At 34.0% G+C, this 20,297-nt stretch overlaps 1 protein-coding gene across 1 annotated transcript in view; it reads left to right on the top strand.

Moving 5' to 3' along the window:
* The first annotated feature begins 1,209 nt into the window (after positions 1–1,209).
* LOC137625001 (guanine nucleotide-binding protein G(q) subunit alpha-like) overlaps positions 1,210–20,297 on the top strand; it is a 27,329-nt gene continuing 8,241 nt past the window's right edge. Inside the window, exons 1-5 of the mRNA XM_068355937.1 lie at positions 1,210–1,546; positions 10,651–10,800; positions 11,767–11,885; positions 15,634–16,159; positions 17,279–17,438. Of these exons, the coding sequence (XP_068212038.1) occupies positions 1,538–1,546; positions 10,651–10,800; positions 11,767–11,885; positions 15,634–16,159; positions 17,279–17,438 (964 nt within the window). The 5' untranslated portion in view covers positions 1,210–1,537. The remainder of the gene's footprint in view (positions 1,547–10,650; positions 10,801–11,766; positions 11,886–15,633; positions 16,160–17,278; positions 17,439–20,297) is intronic.

The raw sequence follows: 20,297 nt of genomic DNA, 5'->3' as shown, positions 1-20,297 counted from the left end.
GCTCCTCAACATCCGGATCTCAGTATTGATAATGTTTCTTTAAATTTGTATGACTCTTTTAAAATTTTAGGTGTGATTCTCGACAGCAAATTTACTTTTGAGAAACACATTATGTCTGTCTTCTTCAATTGCACAAAAATTGGCTTATTGAGAAAGTCTTGAAAGGTGATCAATCTATTCTGAAGAAGTGTTTTAATTCTTTCATTCTACCATGTTTTGAGTATTGTTCTCCTGTCTGGTGTTCAGCTGCTGATTATCATCTTAATTTGTTGGACAGAAACTTACGATCTATTAAATTTCTTATTCCTGATCTAGATATTAATCTTTGGCACCGTCGTTCGATTAGTTCATTATGCATGTTGCATAAGATTTTTCATAATTCTGACCATCCTTTAAATTCAGATCTCCCAGGACAATTCTATCCTGTTCGTAATACCAGACAGGCAGTTAATTCTAATAGCCAGGCCTTCTCCATCATGAGGCAATTCTAGAAGTTTTATTCCAGCTGTGACCAAGTTGTGGAATGATCTTCCTAATCGGGTAGTTGAATCAGTAGAACTTCAAAAGTTCAAAGTTGGAGCAAATGTTTTTATGTTAACCAGGCTGACATGAGTCTTTTTATAGTTTATATATGACATATCTGTTTTTGACGTTGTTAATAATTTATATAGGACATATCTGTTTTGACATTGTTACTGTTTTAGAATGATTTATTGTTAACTTGTTCTCATCATTTATTTATTTCCTTTCCTCACTGGGCTATTTTTACCTATTGGAGCCCTTGGGCTTATAGCATCTTGCTTTTTCAACTATAGTTGTAGCTTGGCTAATAATAATAATAATAATAATAATAATAATAATAATAATAATAATAATAATAATAATAATAATAATAAAAACTCTACGAAGCTTCAGTGTACCTACGTTTAAAGGTGGCTGTGCTGATATTCCAAACTATTTTCTTACATTTTCATAAATTACTTTAGAAGTTAATGATGTAGGCCTATTTCTTATAACGGCACTGAGCCAATCAGTACCAGAAGACACCAGACGAAAAAAAGAAAAAAGAAAAAAAAAAAACTCCCTTTGAGTATCCGTTTGACATTTAAAATTACAATAACAGTCACCATAGTATCAGACCTTTCACAGACTAAACTCGTAACTCTTGCCGTATCCGGCCCTAAGTGATTACATGGGTGGCTTAAGACTTACAGTATAGTTGAGGTGACCAACACAGTTACACACAGTTGCCACCTGCAGACGTAGTGGAGAAAGTCTGTCTTAGGCTGATCTGTGGATAAACATATCCATTCCCTTTGTCGCTGGTTTTCTGTTATAACACTCAAATGACATTGCAGGCAATGTGATAAATCCCAGGAGGCGATAGAAAAAAACGTTTAAACTTCAATAAATCAGGAAAGGATGATAATCTAACATCGGCGTCTTCCTACCGGTCCCAAGCAATGTCTCGGGTATCCTTCTCCATTGCCTTAGGATAGATGTTTCAAAGGATACTCCTCCCTCGTTTGGCTGTGTTATGGATGAGGTATGTGTTGCATGAGACGTTCATTTTAATTTTTATTGTTAATTTCTTATTTTTGTTGTTAATTTCTTATTTTTATGTTGATTCGTTTGTCCAATAGTTTTTTATTTCATACCGAACCGTTATCACTAATCATTCATTTTCGAAAGTGAAAACTGGAGGTTTTGTATAAATAAGTGTTTATATATATATATATATATATATATATATATATATATATATATATATATATATATGTGTGTGTTTATATATATACACACACACACACACACACACATATATATATATATATATATATATATATATATATATATATATATATAAATATATTTCTGAGTGGGGATACCTTACATGGTGCAAGAGTTTGTGTATCGCCATGGTCAGCAAAGGTTTGTTTTGCTGTGAGCCATCAGACCAAACTCCCACTATCACCAATCGGCAGTTGGCCAAACCCAGACATAAATAAGAACATATCTGAGGCCTTTGTCCTGCAGTAGACTAGAAACGGATACATTTGTTGATATATATATATATATATATATATATATATATATATATATATATATATATATACATATATATATATATATACATATATATGTATATACATATATATATATTATATATATGTATATATATATATATTATATATATATATATATATATATATATATATATATATATATATATATATATATATATATAAAATTGGTGTATGTGTGAACAGACTTAGTAAGTGTTGCAAGATCACGAACAATTTACATACGCCCAAGCTTTGTGGAGTCATAAGAATGTGACTAACCAAGCATATATGTCGGGTGCATTAGAAGAGAGAGAGAGAGAGAGAGAGAGAGAGAGAGAGAGAGAGAGAGAGAGAGAGAGAGAGAGAGAGATTAATGGTATGCATAAGATTGCTCACTACAATGTTACCATCCGCAACTCCGGGGAGAATTTGACCTATGGTATAGGGAAGATATAATTTTTTCTTCGAGTTAATATAGAAACTTTTGATAAAGATCGTCATAACCATACATTTTTCTTAAACAATACGAATCTTGTACCTTTCCTAGGTCTATTGTAGCTTGTAGCTTCACTATCCCCATATTTGGATGCTGCTAACACTAGGCAACGTTCTTGTGTTCACAATTCCTCTTGAAATATTTATGTAAACACATATACTAAATATAATCTCTCTACGATAACATAATTTTTGAACGAAATCTTGCATCAGACAGAATGTTTAGCATTATTATTCTGAGGCATTATGACCTTAAATATTAAATATAATTTTTTTTTGTTTACAAACATTGAGCCAGTTGCCAGCAAGTCAAATACGTATATCTCAAGGTTAATTTTTCTTTACGTCCTAGACTCATAGAATAGCAGGAAATAATAGTTGATGGCAACTTTAAACTATAAGCGTATCGTGGTGCAATATTCAGTACTACAAAGTACCGTACTCTTATGATTTAATGTATAATTATTACTAAAAACTATTAATTGTTATGAATATGTAATTGTTATTTCAAACCAACAATTGTTAATACAAATAGCTCTTATAGGTTATAGCTTTGGTTGTTTACGATAGGCTTACGTTTGATTACTCAATTGTCACAAAAGATTGTAAAATACGATTTATAAGTGAAGTAATAAGCCGGCGCAATCAAGGTATGTGAATTGGCAACCGTGTCCTTTGTTAGACTCGAATGGAAGACCACAATGGTCAGACCGGTATTTCAACTCCTTAAGAATAATGAACGACAATGAAAAATACTCTATTCAAAGAAATTGTATTAGTGAGAAAAAAAAAACAACACAAAGATGCCAATAGTGGCCTGATTATTATTATTATTATTATTATTATTATTATTATTATTATTATTATTATTATATGGCTTCTATTACATACTGTAGTACCATATTAACGTATTATTTATAAAAGAAAGAAATAAAACCGGATAGCTGGTGGGAAAAAGGTGGCCCAATGTATAGACAATAGGTTGGCCATGGCACTAGCCACCCGTTGAGATACTACCACTAGAGAATTATTGGGTCCTTTGACTGGCCAGGCAGTATTACATTGGATGTTCTCTCTGGTTACGTTTCATTTTCCCTTTGCCTACACATACATCGAATAGTCTGGCCTATTCTTTACATATTCTCCTCTGACCTCATACACCCGACAACACTGAGATTACCAAACAATTCTTCTCTCAAGGGGTTAACTACTGCTCTGTAATTGTTCAGTGGCTACTTTCCTTTTGGTAAGGGTAGAAGAGACTCTTTAGCTAGCTACTGTGGTAACCAGGTCTTCTAGAAGGACACTTTAAAATCAACCCATTGTTATCTAGTCTTGGGTAATGTTATAGCCTCTGTAGCATGGTCTTCCACTGTCTTGGGATAGAGTTCAATTGCTTGAGGGTATACTCTATTTTATCTTATTACTCTTCCTCTTATTTTGTTAAAGTTTTTATAGTTTATATATGAAATATCTATTTTAGTGTTGGTACTGTTCTTAAAATATTTTATTTTAAATGTTAGTTACTTGTCTTATTTCCTTTTTTCCTTTCCTCACTGGGCTATTTTCCCTGTTGGAGCCCCTGGGCTTTATAGCATCTTGCTTTTCCAGCTAGGGCTATAGCTTAGCAGGTAATAATAATGATAATAATGATAATAATAATTTGCAATCAAATTCTGCTTTGTGAAATAAGGTTTTGGTCTTCTGCTTGCTGCGTGGCAATCAATAAACAGAAAAAAAAAATAGAATTCTCTGTCCTCATACACCTGACAACACTGAGATTGCCAAACAATTCCTCTTCACGCAAGGGGTTAACTACTGCACTGTAATTGTTCAGTGGCTACTTTCCTCTTGGTAAGGGTAGAAGAGACTCTTCAGCTATGGTAAGCAGCTCTTCTAGGAGAAGGACACTCCAAAATCAAACCATTGTTCTCTAGTCTTGGGTAGTGCCATAACCTCTGTACCATGGCCTTCCACTGTCTTGGGTTAGAGTTCTCTTGCTTGAGGGTACACTCGGGCACACTTGTATCTAGTTTCTCTTCCTCTTGTTTTGTTAAAGTTTTTATAGTTTTTATAGGAAATATTTGTTTTAATGTTACTATACTTACAATATTTTATTTTTCTTTATTTCCTTTCCTCACTGGGCTATTTTCCCTGTTGGGGCCCCTGGGCTTATAGCATCCTGCTTTTCCAACTGGGTTGTAGCTTAGCATTTAATAATAATAATAATAATAATAATATATACACATACTTATATATATATATTTATGTATGTATGTATATATATATATATATATATATATATATATATATATATATATATGTGTGTGTGTGTGTGTATATATATTGTATATATATGTGTGTGACGGGTCACGTACACTAATATATATATATATATATATATATATATATATATATATATATATATATATATATATATATATACATGCATACTGTATATCACACAGTCACCTCCCAGTTCATTGTTTACCTACATCATGAATGTAGCCCAGTGCAGTTAAAACTTCCAAAATCATTGGTCTCTTCTTACACCTAAACAAAAAGCTCATCATTAAACATCGAATTTATCCAAAGCTTTTAAGGCAGGTATGCATTGTTACCTCTAGAAAAGCCCCTTTTTATAAAAAAAACGGTCTAAGTTGAGTGAAAATCCCTACACTATAATGGGCAAGGTGGTTTACTCGGTGACCTTATTGACCACATAGTGAACTATTTTATCAGGTTTTACCACAATTGGTCCATCCGTTCTTGGGAAATCTCAACAGCTCACACAGATAAAAACAGAGTTGCACAGGTGGCAACCCTTCCCCCGAGGGCAGAAGAATGGATGTAATTTAAACAGTGAGAAACAGTTGAATAATACAAAATAAATACAACTGTTGGTATGAAGGACAAATATTGTGTGCACACAGAAATATTTTATTATTACTACTGGAACCATCGGGATCTCTCTAGTTCTATTCATTACCGCCATGCTCCCTTTAACCAAGCTTTCCCTAACCTGTTTGAACACCTCTCACTATCACTTCTTTCACTTCTGTCTTCCAAGCCGACAGTCATCTAATCAGTCAGCCAATCATCCATTCTGTAAGTAATTTAGTTGGTCATTCAGGCAGTTAGTTACTTAAGAAAGTTTGAACATCATTATAAGTAATATTGGAGTCAATTGGCTAGATCAATTTCCATGCTAGCGTGATGAGCAGTGTTTGATTCCCAACCGGGAATACTGGTTTAGGCGCAGTGAATGAAGTGTTTAGTAGTTGGTAGTAAGAGATAGTAGGATGGCCAGGACACCAGCCACCCGCTAAGGTACTACCGCTGCATAGCTATTGGGTTCTATGACTAGCCAGATAGTACTATATTGGATTCCTCTCTCTGGTTACGGCTCATTTTTCCTGTGCCAACATGTACACCGAATAGTGTGGCCTATTCGTTCCACATTGTCCTCATTCACCTGACAACACTGAGATTACCAAATAATTCTTCTCAAGTCTATGGATTAACTACTGCACTGTAAATGTTCAGTGGCTACTTTCCTCTTGGTAAGGGCAGAGGAGACTTTTTAGCTATAGTAAGCAGCTTTTCTAGGAGAAGGGCACTTCAAAATCAAACCACAGTTCTCTAGTCTTGGGTAATGCCATAGTCTCTTCACCATGGTCTTCTACTGTCTTGAGGTAGAATTCCCTTGCTTGAGGGTAGACTCGGGCACACTATTCTATTTTATTTTTCTTCCTCCTTTTTTTTTAAGTTGTAATGATCTATATGTGAAAAAATCTATTTTAATAATCTGTTCTTAAAACTTATTTTAATTGTTCATTACTTCTCTTGTAGTTTATCTATTTCCCTCCATTTCTCACTAGGCTATTTTTCCCTATTGGAGCCATTGGATTTATAGCATCCTGCTTTTCTAACTAGGGTTGTAGCTTAGATAATAATAATAATAATAATAATAATAATAATAATAATAATAATAATTGGTGTGTTGCACCCTTAGAGGAGAAACGTATTGTGCTGTAGTCAGTTGTTAGGCATTTATGCTTGATCACGTGTTCAGATTTAATTCATTTTAGTGTTTAGGAAACAGCCAAGTATTATTAGGTGATTTCAGACGGTAAACCAGTCAGTCCATGGAGACCCAAACAAAAACAACAGGGCTCAATTAATGCAGGCTTAGTTTCCTATTAATGTAGGCATTTGCTAATATTCTATTTGTATTTCAAACCATGATCTTGATAGTACACAATGGACTATGTCAGCGATAGATGAATTCATTAACAGGTTTTCTAAGGCACCGGAAACATATTAATGTAGGTATGAGAAAGAAAAGAAAATGCGTCTAATACAATAACAAACTTTCATTTTCACTTTTATAGTTACTAACAAGACCGTCCCAGTTAAATAACATGAGCGTCTATAGACTCCATAGCAGTTGTTTTAAACCGGTATAAGACTGGTTGTGATAATCAACTCCATAGATCAGGGATTCCCAAACTGATCCTAGCGAGCACCATTGTTGTGCTCTCAGGTGGTCTGGCTGTGCTTTCTCACACTCACAGTCAAAGTTGTTAAAATCGTGCCTGCTAGCACAAGCTCTTTGTAGGCTAGGCCTAACTGCTGTATCCATGATTCTAAATGTAAAACCATTTGTATCTGTAAATATAAAGCCTATGTTTCTTTTGTTTATTTATAGCACATACAGTTTTATAATGCCGGTGGAATTTTAACAACACATTATTATTATTATTATTATTATTATTATTATTATTATTATTATAAGCTAAGCTACAACCCCAATTGAAAGAGCAGGATAAACACAAGCCTAAGGGAACAGGCTCCAACAGGGAGCATAGTCTTGTGAGGAAAGGAAACAAGGAAATAAATTAACGAATTTTTCACATAATTCAGAACATTGTTAGATTTTTTTCACATGATTCTGAGCATGCATCGTTAGACTTCTTCACATAAATCTGAACATCGTTAGACTTTTTTTCACATATTTCGTTTAGTAACAGAAATAACATGAAATTAAATCTTTCATATATGAACTATAAAGATTAAAAAAGACAAAAAAAAAAATCACGAGGAAGAGAAATAAGATAAAATAGTGTCCAACTGCTGTATTCATAATTATAAATCTAAGACCATTTGTATCTGTAAATATAAAGTCATCCGTTTATTATTATTTTTTTTACAACAACACATGCACACACAATTTTATACTGCCAGTCTAACTCTATCTGTTCTGACGCTGTTACTGTTTTTAGAATGATAAATTGTTAATTTATTCTCATCATTTATTTATTTCCTTATTTCCTTTCCTCACTGGGCTATTTTTCCCTGTTGGAGCCCGTGGGCTTATAGCATCTTGCTTTTCCAACTAGGGTTGTAGCTTGACTAGTAATAATAATAATAATAATAATAGGGATTATCAAGTCTGGGGAACTTCTTTATAGAGAACAGCACATTTCGAATAATTGATAACCCACAATTTTGGCTCGAGAAGTTTAATCTGGATAAGATTGAAAAATAATGTATCATCTCGGAAAGTAATGTTTCATATAATTCTATACTCATTTTTTTTAATGAGGCACATTTGAACAGACTCGCAGCGGTGCCCTTACAGCTCGGAAAAGTTTCCCGCTATCTGATTGGTTAGAATGATCTTGTCCAACCAATCAGCGATCAGGAAACTTTTCCAAGCTAGAAGGACACCCCTGCGAGTCTGTGCAAATCTCCCTCTCTAAAAAGAATTTACTATAGTTACTCATCTTTTTTTTTTCTTTATACTTTTCTATGTATATCACATGTTCAATTTTAAGCAATTCTAATTATCAAGAGGTAAAAGTTCTAAAATGTTCCTTCATAAGTGATTTCAAATTGCTCCTATGATTGTTTATATTTCTACAACTGAACCCCTCAACTGGGTGGAATCGCTTTGTTTGTCACCGGTGGATTTTTAGCTAAGCAGAAAGCAAGATGGTCATTTTTAAAAAAGTTTAGATGAAAGTGATAGTTGGAGAATGAAATAATCTTGCCTGTCTACCTTTCTCTTTGCATTGTGAAGATGGGATAGTAGTAAGCTGCCGTTTCTTAGACAACGACATGGTCTAGGCCTACTCTGGGGATATTTGGAAGTCATTTTCAAGGAAATCGGGATGGCTGACAAACGGGTGTTGAGACCAAGATTTACGAGTGCTTAAATCAAGATGAATGACTGACCCCTATTAAAATTGAGATGACCAAATAGGGTGAATAATTGCAATTAAGGTTAAGTTTGACCGTTAACGTATCGTCCTGTTTTGTATTTAACGGAAAGCACCCGGGAAAATGTTAGAAATAGCCTCTCAGAATTATGGTTAGGAGGCAGTAATTATACCAGTAATTATACCATTCATAATGGTAGCCTATTCATTATCATATTAAAGGGGATTAATAGTTTTTTAATGGAAAATATATTCCTATTACTTCCAATATGGTATGTTATTATTTTTGTTTTTGTATGTCTGTCTATTAAGTTAGATTCATTTATATATGTGCGGTATAGATAAATATTATACATAAATATTTCTATCTATTCATCTTTATATATGTATACACTCACACACACATACATACATACATATATATATATATATATATATATATATATATATATATATATATATATATATATATATATATATATACTACATATATATATATATATATATATAGAGAGAGAGAGAGAGAGAGAGAGAGAGAGAGAGAGAGAGAGAGAGAGAGAGAGAGAGAGAGAGAGAGAGAGAGACATGCAAAATGCTACAAAAATCATGACAGAATTAGAGAGTATTGGGTCGTTAATAAGGATCGGCATTGACAACAGCTGGTTTAACGCGGCATTCATTTCTCCTTCTTCGTCTTCGAAAATGACCCTGTATATCTTTTTGCAGTTTCGGAGATGGATTGCTTGATTGATCATTAGTTATTTGGCATCCAGACATCTATGTTGACGCCGATTCTGAGATAAAACAACACTATGAAGGCAGAATGGAAGTTCCAGGGCGCTAGTTGTATTACTATAGACGCCATTCTCTCCATTGAATACTGACAAAAATAAATCGTCTTTTATCCAGTGAAAAGAACTAATCATATCGCTTATTTCCTTTCAAAAAGTTTGCCAATACACCTCGCTTGACTAGTTTTATTATTATTAAAGTAATACTATTAGTAATTATATCACCTCTCTTCGCTATCATTTTCTAAACCAAAAAACCAAGGTTCAGATTGTGGGTCAAAGGCATAGCCTTTGCAACGGCGCCTCTAGTGATCTTGCGATGTATTTTAGCTCTGAGTTTATCTTTTTATTATATCAATTTGCATTTTTTTTCTACATCTGTGTAACATCTTTTTTCTGTTTTACTTATTACTTCCGCCAAGGAGGTTATATTTTCCAGCCAGTTTATTTGTCTGTGTTAAAGAACAGGATTACGTCAAAACTACTCGACGGATTTTGACGATATTTTCACCACAGATAGATCTTAGGTCATAAATGACTCCATTACATTTTGGGGATGATCCGGATGCAGATTCTAGATCGGGATTTGCATTTTTGCTATTTTAAAGATAATGTTAAAACAAAAAAATTTTTTTTTTACGAAATTTTAACAATGGATAGGTATGCATCGGAAGCAATCATGACATTTTAGAGGTGATACGGATCAAGATTACGATTCTGGATCAACATTGCACTTTATAGAGAGAGGTGATGTCCGTAGACTTTAGTTAAATGTTGGCAATATTCATTAGCGGAGGTCTGAAATCTTTGAATGCTCTTTTTTTCTATATATCTTTCATTAAATAATAAATGATCGTACTATTTTCATTAAACCTTCTTCGTGTGAATATTGCAATTCAATTAGTATATTTTTTTATATATAATCATGTTGCTTGTCCACTGCAGGCCAAAGGCCTCAGACATGCCCTTCCACGGGCGTCTGTTTATTGACAAAATAACAAAAAACCTTAAATCTTCGTCCACATCAAACCCAACGTTTCTTTGCCACCTAATTCTTCTTCTTTCGCTTCGCAGAACAGACATGAGGACAACCACCAAAATTCATCCTGCATTCGGTCAGTCATCCGAAGGATTTGGCAGCTGGTCGTGACCATACTCCGGCAGTTCGTGTGCTGTCCCAATTATGGCGAGGAGTACGTCCCTCGGAGGGAGGAACACGCCGTTGTGAGTTGCTTTTCATTCGTTTTGGTTTTGGTCTTTAGACGCATGTTCACACTCTTTATTATTTTCTTGTTTTTATATCTTACGACTCCATTGTTTTAATTGTATTCTTTAACTTCACCCAGACGTAGCAAATTCAACAATATATATATATATATATATATATATATATATATATATATATATATATATATATATATATATATATATATATCTATATGTATATATATACATATATTGTGTGTTTGTATACGTGCGTACGTGTCTGTGTCTGTGTCTGTTTCAGCGAACCAGGAGTGACTGTTCATAAAAAGCAACACTAAAATTACTCCCAAATTTAAGTTTAAACTGCAGACAATGTGCAGATAATGTCAGCATTAACCGTGTTATATATACTCTCTCTCTCTCTCTCTCTCTCTCTCTCTCTCTCTCTCTCTCTCTCTCTCTCTCTCTCTCTCTCTCTCTCTCTCATACACACACACACACACACACACACACACACACACATATATATATATATATATATATATATATATATATATATATATATATATATATATATGCAGAAGATTTTCCATGTAACCCCTCCCCCCGTCATTCATCCATAAAATGTTAATTACCTGTAAAGCTCCTTTTCTCTAATACTTCTCTCTCCTTTAGATGCTCTCTTCTTTATCTGATTAACAGAGACACGAAAGTGCAACTTGAACAATAGCTCTCAATCGAGTATCAATAGAATAGAGGTAAATAAGGTGGTATGACCTCCATCTTACCTACAGATTTCTCATATCCTTTTCATAACTTTCATAAAAACGTCATCATATTCATACTCGTCATAACCTAGCTATACCGACTTCATCCCTATATCAAATTATCAATATAGATCAAGTCTGTAGGTACGTTTAATTTTCATATTTTTTACTGCTTAAACCTAGATTGATTTTCTGTCCCATTTCTCTCCTCTCCAAGTTTGCTAAACCGGAGGCGAGACTGCTGGTCGTGGGGGCGTCTGACACGGGAAAATCAACTTTCATGAGGCAGATGAGGCTCGAGTTTGGCGACCAATATCCCGTGGAGGAAAGGAGAAGGTAGGATTGAATGGTTTGTAATATGGAGGAAAAGTATTAATAATTGATATTTTGTATTATTTCATTAATAAATTTCATGGTATTGATATCTTTGCGACTGTCGTCTTCATTTTAAGTATGGGTCAACCTTTGGAGGTCTTGTGAAATCCGTTGTTATTGTTGTTGTGAGTTGTTGAGTTTTCAAACAAGCTTTGAGACGAATACTTTTATTTATTGATTAGCAAAGGTGAAATTTTGAATTTGGGCTATTTAGTTCTGTATTGGGATCCGAGATGCCATTCAGTGCATGAGTACAACTGGATGTAACCGACCAGCTGCACTGTGAAGTGATAAGACCTTTCAGTAACCCTACAGTGTTCCGTGAGAAGTACCGTTATAGGCTTACATTGAGGTACTACGGGGTGTAATATACTGTAGTATAATATGTTTACCGTTGCTATGAGTTAATATGAATTCGGTTGATCAGTTGAGCTGGTGTTCTTTGAATTAGCATTCTAATGTGCTTGTTTTTATCTAAGCAATTTGGTGTGAAATAATGTTTTCAACCATACCTGTGTTTAATAGTTCATATCAAGAATGAGTGAACAGATCTCGATGGACGTGAATGAAATCATTGATTAATCTGGATATTGGTTAATATGTACCGATTAATTGCCATATAAACTATCCTGCTTGTAAACTAATATTCTATATACTTGTGACATGGTAAAAGTTTAGGCTAGATCTAAATCCAGTATTTCATATAGCTTTTTTATAATTACTGTTATAGATGCTGCTATTTTCATGCTATTATTTATACAGTGTATTTAGGTAACTGTGTAATTGTGTTTGATAGGCGTATCCTTTCTCATGTGCTAGAATACCGAGTTAAAGACAAACCTTAGTTCAATTATGATTGCAGACGTGCTTACTTGGAGAAGCAGGAGGCCTATCATCTTTGGAAGGGTAACATATGAAATTTAACTCGGAATAGCTATATTATTATTATTATTATTATTATTATTATTATTATTATTATTATTATTATTATTACTTGCCAAGCTTCAACCCTAGTTGGAAAAGCAGGATGCTATAAGACCAAGGGCTCCAACCGGGAAAATGGCTCAGCGAGGAAAGGAAATAAGCTACAAGAGAAGCTTAAGAACAATAATAACATTAAAATAATCTGTCACATATAAACTATTAAAACTTCAAAATAACCAGAGGAAGAGAAACAAGATAGAATAGTGTGCCCGAGTGTACCCTCAGCTAAGAGCTGTTGCTCAGAGAGTTTATGCATCAACTAAAAATGGAGACAATTTAAAAATAAAAGTAACCCTTTCTGGTACAATTCAGGAACCTGTGAGATGGGACATCCTTAATTAAATCTGCACGATTTAGAGTAGACTTGACAGTTCCTCCTTTACCTAAATCAGATGTTTCTGTTACTCACTGTCCTAAGGAAAAAGCAACCCTTTGGAAGTTGTGGTTAACAGTAATTATTAGTATTATTATTTTACTAGCTAAGCTACAACCCTAGGTGGAAAAGCAAGATGCTATAAGCACAAGGGCTCCAACAGGGAAAAAGAACCCAGTGAGGAAAGGAAATAAGGAAATTAATAGACGATCTGAGAAATGTTGAACAATAGCAATAAAATATTCTAAAAACAGTAACATCAAAACAATGATTTCATACCTGTTCAACATAAAAATATTTGCTGCAAGTTTGAAGTTTTGAAGTTCAATCGATTCAACTACCAGCTTAGGAAGATCATTCCATAACTTGGTCACAGCAGGAATAAAACTTCTAGAATACTATGTATTGTTGAGTCTCATGATGGAGAAGACTTGACTATTAGAATTAACCGCATACCTAGTATTACGAACAGGATGGAACTGTCCAGGAAGATCTGAATGTAAAGGATGATCAGCATTATGAAAAATCGTATGCAACATGCATAATGAACTAATTGAACGACGGTGTCAGAGCTTAATATCTAGATCAAGACTAAAAAATTTGAAAGACAGTGTAATGAGAAACTCGATCTTCCTCATTTCTGTTTTCCTTAGGCTAAACTAGCTAGTTTAGTTGTTCGGTTATGTGAAATTAAAACACACTTACTGGACCTTGATGCTCATAGTGGTGTAGACTCAAATGACACTTTTCCTTTGTGTTTTATAGACCACTGATTTCTTAGCTCCTAATTTGTCTGTTGTTTTCTGAAAGTTAGCAGGACGCAGGATGGTGTTCATTTTTGCACTTGTTAGAGAATTGGTAATGTTACTCCATTTGGTAAATATGTTTGTGGTAACTCCAGCTCCACTGATTACTACCCAATTTCCTAACACCCTTATTATCTAAAGTTTTTGAATGCCTTTTGGTAAAGCTTAAAATAGGTATGCTGAATCTAATCGTCTGTTCCCTAGTTTGCAATCGGCTGTTGCAATTGTCTTGGAGAATGTGGTGCCCTTCTTTTTAAATCTTCATTGCCGTATAGAAATCCCTTGATTGTGGTCAGGGATTTTGTTTGATTAACCTTGATTTTAGTGTTGTCTTTGACCCTGTTAATCACAAAGCCCTTGTTTTCAAACTGAAACAGTTAGGAGTAGGTAGGTCTTTTCTTAAAATCATTACTGATTTATTAAGAAACAAGGTGCAGGTTGCAAAGAGTTTTTGTTAATTGGGACAACAGTGAGTATAGGAATATTGCATATGCAGATGATGCTACTCTCTTTGAGTCAATTCCAACTTCTGAATGTAGGTATGGGGATGCTCAAGCCCTGAATAGAGATCTAGCTAAAAGTCGTGCATGGCACAAATTATGGAGCATGGAGTTGAGCACTAACCAAACTCAAGTATGATTGTAAGTACTGTAGGTCGAGGACAGTGGCTTCTCAACATCCAAATTTCTACATTGGTGATGTTTCTATTGCTCTTGATGACTCTTTTGTTTAGGTGTGATTCCTGATTGGAACTTTACACATCCGATTTGCTTTTCTTCAATTGCACAAAAAATTAGCTTATTGAAAAAGTCTTTTAAAATTTCTGATCAATCTATTCTGAAGAAATGTTTTAATTCTTTCATTCTACATTGTTTTGAGTATTGTTCTCCTGTCTGGTCTTCAGCTGATGCAATATCTTATTCCTGATCTAGATAGTTCTTTATGCATGTTGCATAAGATTTTTCATAGTTCTGACCATCCGTTGCTTTCAGATCTTCCCCGACTGTACCTAATATTAGGTATGCAGTTATTTCTAGCAGTCATGCCTTCTCCGTCTTAAGACTTAATATTACACATTATTCTTGACGTTTTATTCCAGCTGTGGACAGAATGTGGAATGATCTTCCTAATCTAGCAGTTGTAGGTCAAAACTGCAGCAAATGTTTTTATGTTGAACAGGCTTACACGAGTCTCTCTCTAGGATGTAATCTATATATATCAGATCTATTTAAATGTTATTACTGATCATAAGGTATTTTATAAGTTTATTTCCATGTTTCCTTTCCTCAGTGGGTTATTTTCCCTTATCGGAGCACTTGAGCTTATAGCATCCTGCTTTTCCAACTAGGGTTGTACCTTAGATAATAATAATAATAATAATAATAATAATTAATAATAATAATAATAATAATAATAAACCTTGCTAGAACTAATTGCTAAACCATTTGGACGAAGTGTAACATTGGCGCAGGTGCTGGCAATTCTCTAATAAAAACAGATGTTTGCTTGTTACTCTTTTTTTATTTTTTTTCATCTTTTTTGACAGACACCAGCCCCACATTCGGCGCAATGTGATGGACAGCATCCACAAGTTGGTAACAGCAGCGGCTCGATACGAATACGACTATTCCACCGCTGAAGCCGAAAACAGCGCCCAGAAATTCACGGAATGGCCGCCCTTGGAAGCCATTTTGGAGAATCCCGACATCGATTCCTTTTGGCCGGACTCCATAGAATCCCTGTGGAGAGACCCTGCAATACAGAAGGCCTACCAAAGGCGCAATGAGTTCCACTTAATGACAAACGCGGACTACTTTGTCAGTCACGCCGCCAGGATCCTGCACGAAGACTACATTCCCACCATCGATGATATCCTGCGCATGCGCATTGTGACGCGGGAAGCCGTCACAAAGACCTACGAGCTGACGAACATCCGGATGACCTTGCATGATATGGGAGGTCAAAGGCCCGAAAGGATTGCCTGGGTCAATCAACTCGATTATCCGTCGGCTATCCTGTTCGTGGCGTCCTTATCCGAGTATGATCAAACTGTGGAGGAAGCTGAAGAGGAGGTAATGCAAATTGCAATGCACATTTCAACTCTCTCTCTCTCTCTCTCTCTCTCTCTCTCTCTCTCTCTCTCTCTCTCTCTCTCTCTCTCTCTCTCTCTCTCTCTCGCTCTCGTATTATTAGGAACAAAAATATTCACTTTATAGTAGTGAGCATAATTTTAAATAGTGTAGGCCTATCAGTAACTGAAATTGTAAATTTTGGTTCTACTCTTCATCCTTATTTCTCATAACTTGGGTTCTGTCTTGTTATATGCTAATTGTCCTTATGAGAAATATATTTAGCTGTTTCTATAATATGGGCATCTGTCATGTCTTATTGTGATATAGTTATGTCCTTAGGTATTTGTATTTCTTTCCTAAATGTATTTGTCAGTTTTAAGAGTTTAGGTATTTTATTCTCACCTATTTACAGTATATTGTTTCTCTTAGATTATTTTCTCGATTCTTATATATATATATATATATATATATATATATATATATATATATATATATATATATATATAAATAAATATATGTGTGTGTGTGTGTGTGTGTATGGGGATGACATATAATGAGAATGGCAAATCATAGATGGACAGGAAGAATAACAAAGTAGTACGCAAATGCATTGCAACGTAGGGGAAGACAATGGACTGACGAGTTAAGAAAATTTGCAGGTATACAGTAGACTGGCGTAGAAAGACCGTAAACAGATGCATGAGGAAGGACATCTTATGATATACAGTATATATATATATATATATATATATATATATATATATATATATATATATGTATATATATATATATATATATATATATATATATATATGCGTAAAAATCACAGGAAAACGTGATGCTCAGATGGAGAAGAACTACAAGGAAAATGAAAATACGAAATATACGATTAAGTCCTGACTAGTTTCGTGATACTTCTTCAGAAGAAGTATCGTATATTTCGTATTTTCATTTTCCCTGTGGTTCTTCTGCATATATATATATATATATATATATATATATATATATATATATATATATATATATATATACAGTATGTATATGTCTCATTTAGATAATCATCTACAAATACACAAACACTCACTAAAGTAAGAGCATTACTTCTTCTTTCTTATACAGTCTAAAAACCGGGTACAGGAGAGCTTAGACATATACGAGCAACTCCTTGGCTACTCGCCCTTCGACACGACGCCCGTCATCCTCCTCTTGAACAAGACTGACGTCTTCAGCGTCAAGATCAAGGAGCAGCCGCTCAAGAAGTACTTCCCAAAATATGAAGGTCAGTGGCCATGCCAAAGTCAAGGTCAGGTCGTATAAAATATAAAGTTGATTCTGTCTTCTTGATAAATATATAGGCCTACAGTTTGGTTTTTCTCCTAAACAATTGTGTAATCAGCGTTCCATCTGCAATGTTTTAAATCCTGCTCTACTCTCTCATTAATCAATGGCACCACCTCTCAAGACTGTTTCACATAATTCAGAACATCGTTAGATTTTTTCACATAATTCTGAACATCATTAGACTATTTCACATAATTCTGAACATCGTTAGACTTTTTCACTTGATTCTGAACATCGTTAGATTTTTTTCACATAATTCTGAACATTGTTAGACTATTTCACATAATTCTGAACATCGATAGACTATTTCACATAATTCTGAATATCGTTAGACTATTTCACGTAATTCTGAACATCGTTGAACTTGTTTTACCTAATTCTGAACATCGTTTGACTTTTTCACATAATTCCGAGCATCGTTAGACTTTTTTCACATAATTTTGAGCATCGTTAGACTTTTTCACATATTTGTGAGCATCGTTAGACTATTACACATAATATTGAACATCGTTAGACTTTTTCACATAATTCTGAACATTGTTAGACTTTTTCACATGATTCTGAACATCGTTTGACTTTTTCACATAATTCTGAACATCGTTAGACTTTTTCACATAATTCCGAGCATCGTTAGACTTTTTTCACATAATTTTGAGCATCGTTAGACTTTTTCACATATTTGTGAGCATCGTTAGACTATTACACATAATATTGAACATCGTTAGACTTTTTCACATAATTCTGAATATCGTTAGACTATTTCACGTAATTCTGAACATCGTTGAACTTGTTTTACCTAATTCTGAACATCGTTTGACTTTTTCACATAATTCCGAGCATCGTTAGACTTTTTTCACATAATTTTGAGCATCGTTAGACTTTTTCACATATTTGTGAGCATCGTTAGACTATTACACATAATATTGAACATCGTTAGACTTTTTCACATAATTCTGAACATTGTTAGACTTTTTCACATGATTCTGAACATCGTTTGACTTTTTCACATAATTCTGAACATCGTTAGACTTTTTCACATAATTCCGAGCATCGTTAGACTTTTTTCACATAATTTTGAGCATCGTTAGACTTTTTCACATATTTGTGAGCATCGTTAGACTATTACACATAATATTGAACATCGTTAGACTTTTTCACATAATTCTGAACATTGTTAGACTTTTTCACATGAATCTGAGCATCGTTAGACTTTTTCACATGATTCTGAGCATCGTTAGACTTTTTCACATAATTCTGAACATCGCTAGACTATTTCAAAAAATTCTGAGCATCGATAGACTTTTTCACATAATTTTGAATATCATTAGGCTTTTTCACATAATTTAATTTGAGAGTGAATTGTCATTATATGAAAGTGAAATGACTTGTTTAATTAAGAAAAGCTCATGTTATCATAGATATAGGCCCATAGGCCTTCAGATGTTTCACATAAATCCATTTTCTGTTTTTGAATCGGTTGAATTTCAAAAGTTCAAACTTGCAACGAATGTTTTTGTTGAACATGTTTTCACAAATCTCCCTTCAGGGTTTATTAATGATAGATTTATTTGAACGTTGTTGCTGATCATAAGGTATTTTAAATGATTTTATTCATTACTTCTCATATATAGTTTATTTCTTAATTTTCTCTCCTCATTGGGCTATTTTCCTTGTTGGGTCCCTATGGCTAGTAGCATCCTGCTTTTCCAAGTAGGGTTAGCTTAGCTTGAAACAACAACAACAACAACAACAACAACAATAATAATAATAATAATAATAATAATAATAATAATAATTCTATCTATCATCGTCATCACCATCTCCTCCTACGCCGATTGACACAAAGGGTCTTGGTTAGATTTCCCCAGTTGTCTCTATCATGAGCTTTTAAATCAATACTTCTCCATTCATCATCTCCTACTTTACGCTTCATAGTCCTCAACCATGTAGGCTTGGGTCTTCCAACTCTTCTAGTTCCTTGTCGAGCCCTATACTATTGATGGTGTATTCCAACGTGCATTTGTCTACTATTTCCTTAAATATGTCCTCTTTTGTGCTGACGCAGCAGTTCCTCCTATACTTAAACCATATGGGTCTGTCACTCACTGTCCAGAGGAAAAGGCAACCCTTTTGGGTGATGTGTTTGACAGTAAGCTGGGCAATGATAAACAAGATCTTCCTCATTCATTTTTTCCCCGAGGCTAAGCTAATTAGTTTAGATTTTTGAAGTTAAAATACCATTAATGGACTTAGATGCTTATGGGCGTGTAATCCTAAATGGCATTTTCCTGTTTTTATATATATATATATATATATATATATATATATATATATATATATATATTATATATATATATATATATATATATATATATATATATATATACAAAGACTGCTCATTTCTTATCTCCTAAGTTGTCTGTTGTTTTCTATAAGTTAGCAAGAAAAGGTTCCTTTTACACTTGCTGGAGAATTGGTAATGTTACTCTATGATGTAAGTGTTTGTGGTAGTTCCAAGTCCAGCTGATTACCTCCCAATTTCCATAGCTCCAATATGATCTAATAATTTGTTTTTAATGTCTCCTGGCAAAACATCTTAATTAGGCATTCTGAAAGTAATAAAATATTTCCTAGTTTGCATTTTGGCTTTTGATTGTGGTCAGAAAGTTCATATGATTGGCCTTGATTTTAATGGTGCTTTTGCCTGCGGTTATCAAGAGACACTTGTTTTCAAACTCAAACAGTTGGGAGTAGGAGGATCTTTTCTTAGAATTATTATTATTATTATTATTATTAT

Source organism: Palaemon carinicauda, chromosome 31, assembly GCF_036898095.1.
Source record: "Palaemon carinicauda isolate YSFRI2023 chromosome 31, ASM3689809v2, whole genome shotgun sequence".
In the NCBI taxonomy this organism is placed as follows: Eukaryota; Metazoa; Arthropoda; class Malacostraca; order Decapoda; family Palaemonidae; genus Palaemon; species Palaemon carinicauda.
This window is presented reverse-complemented; position numbering and strand designations above follow the sequence as displayed.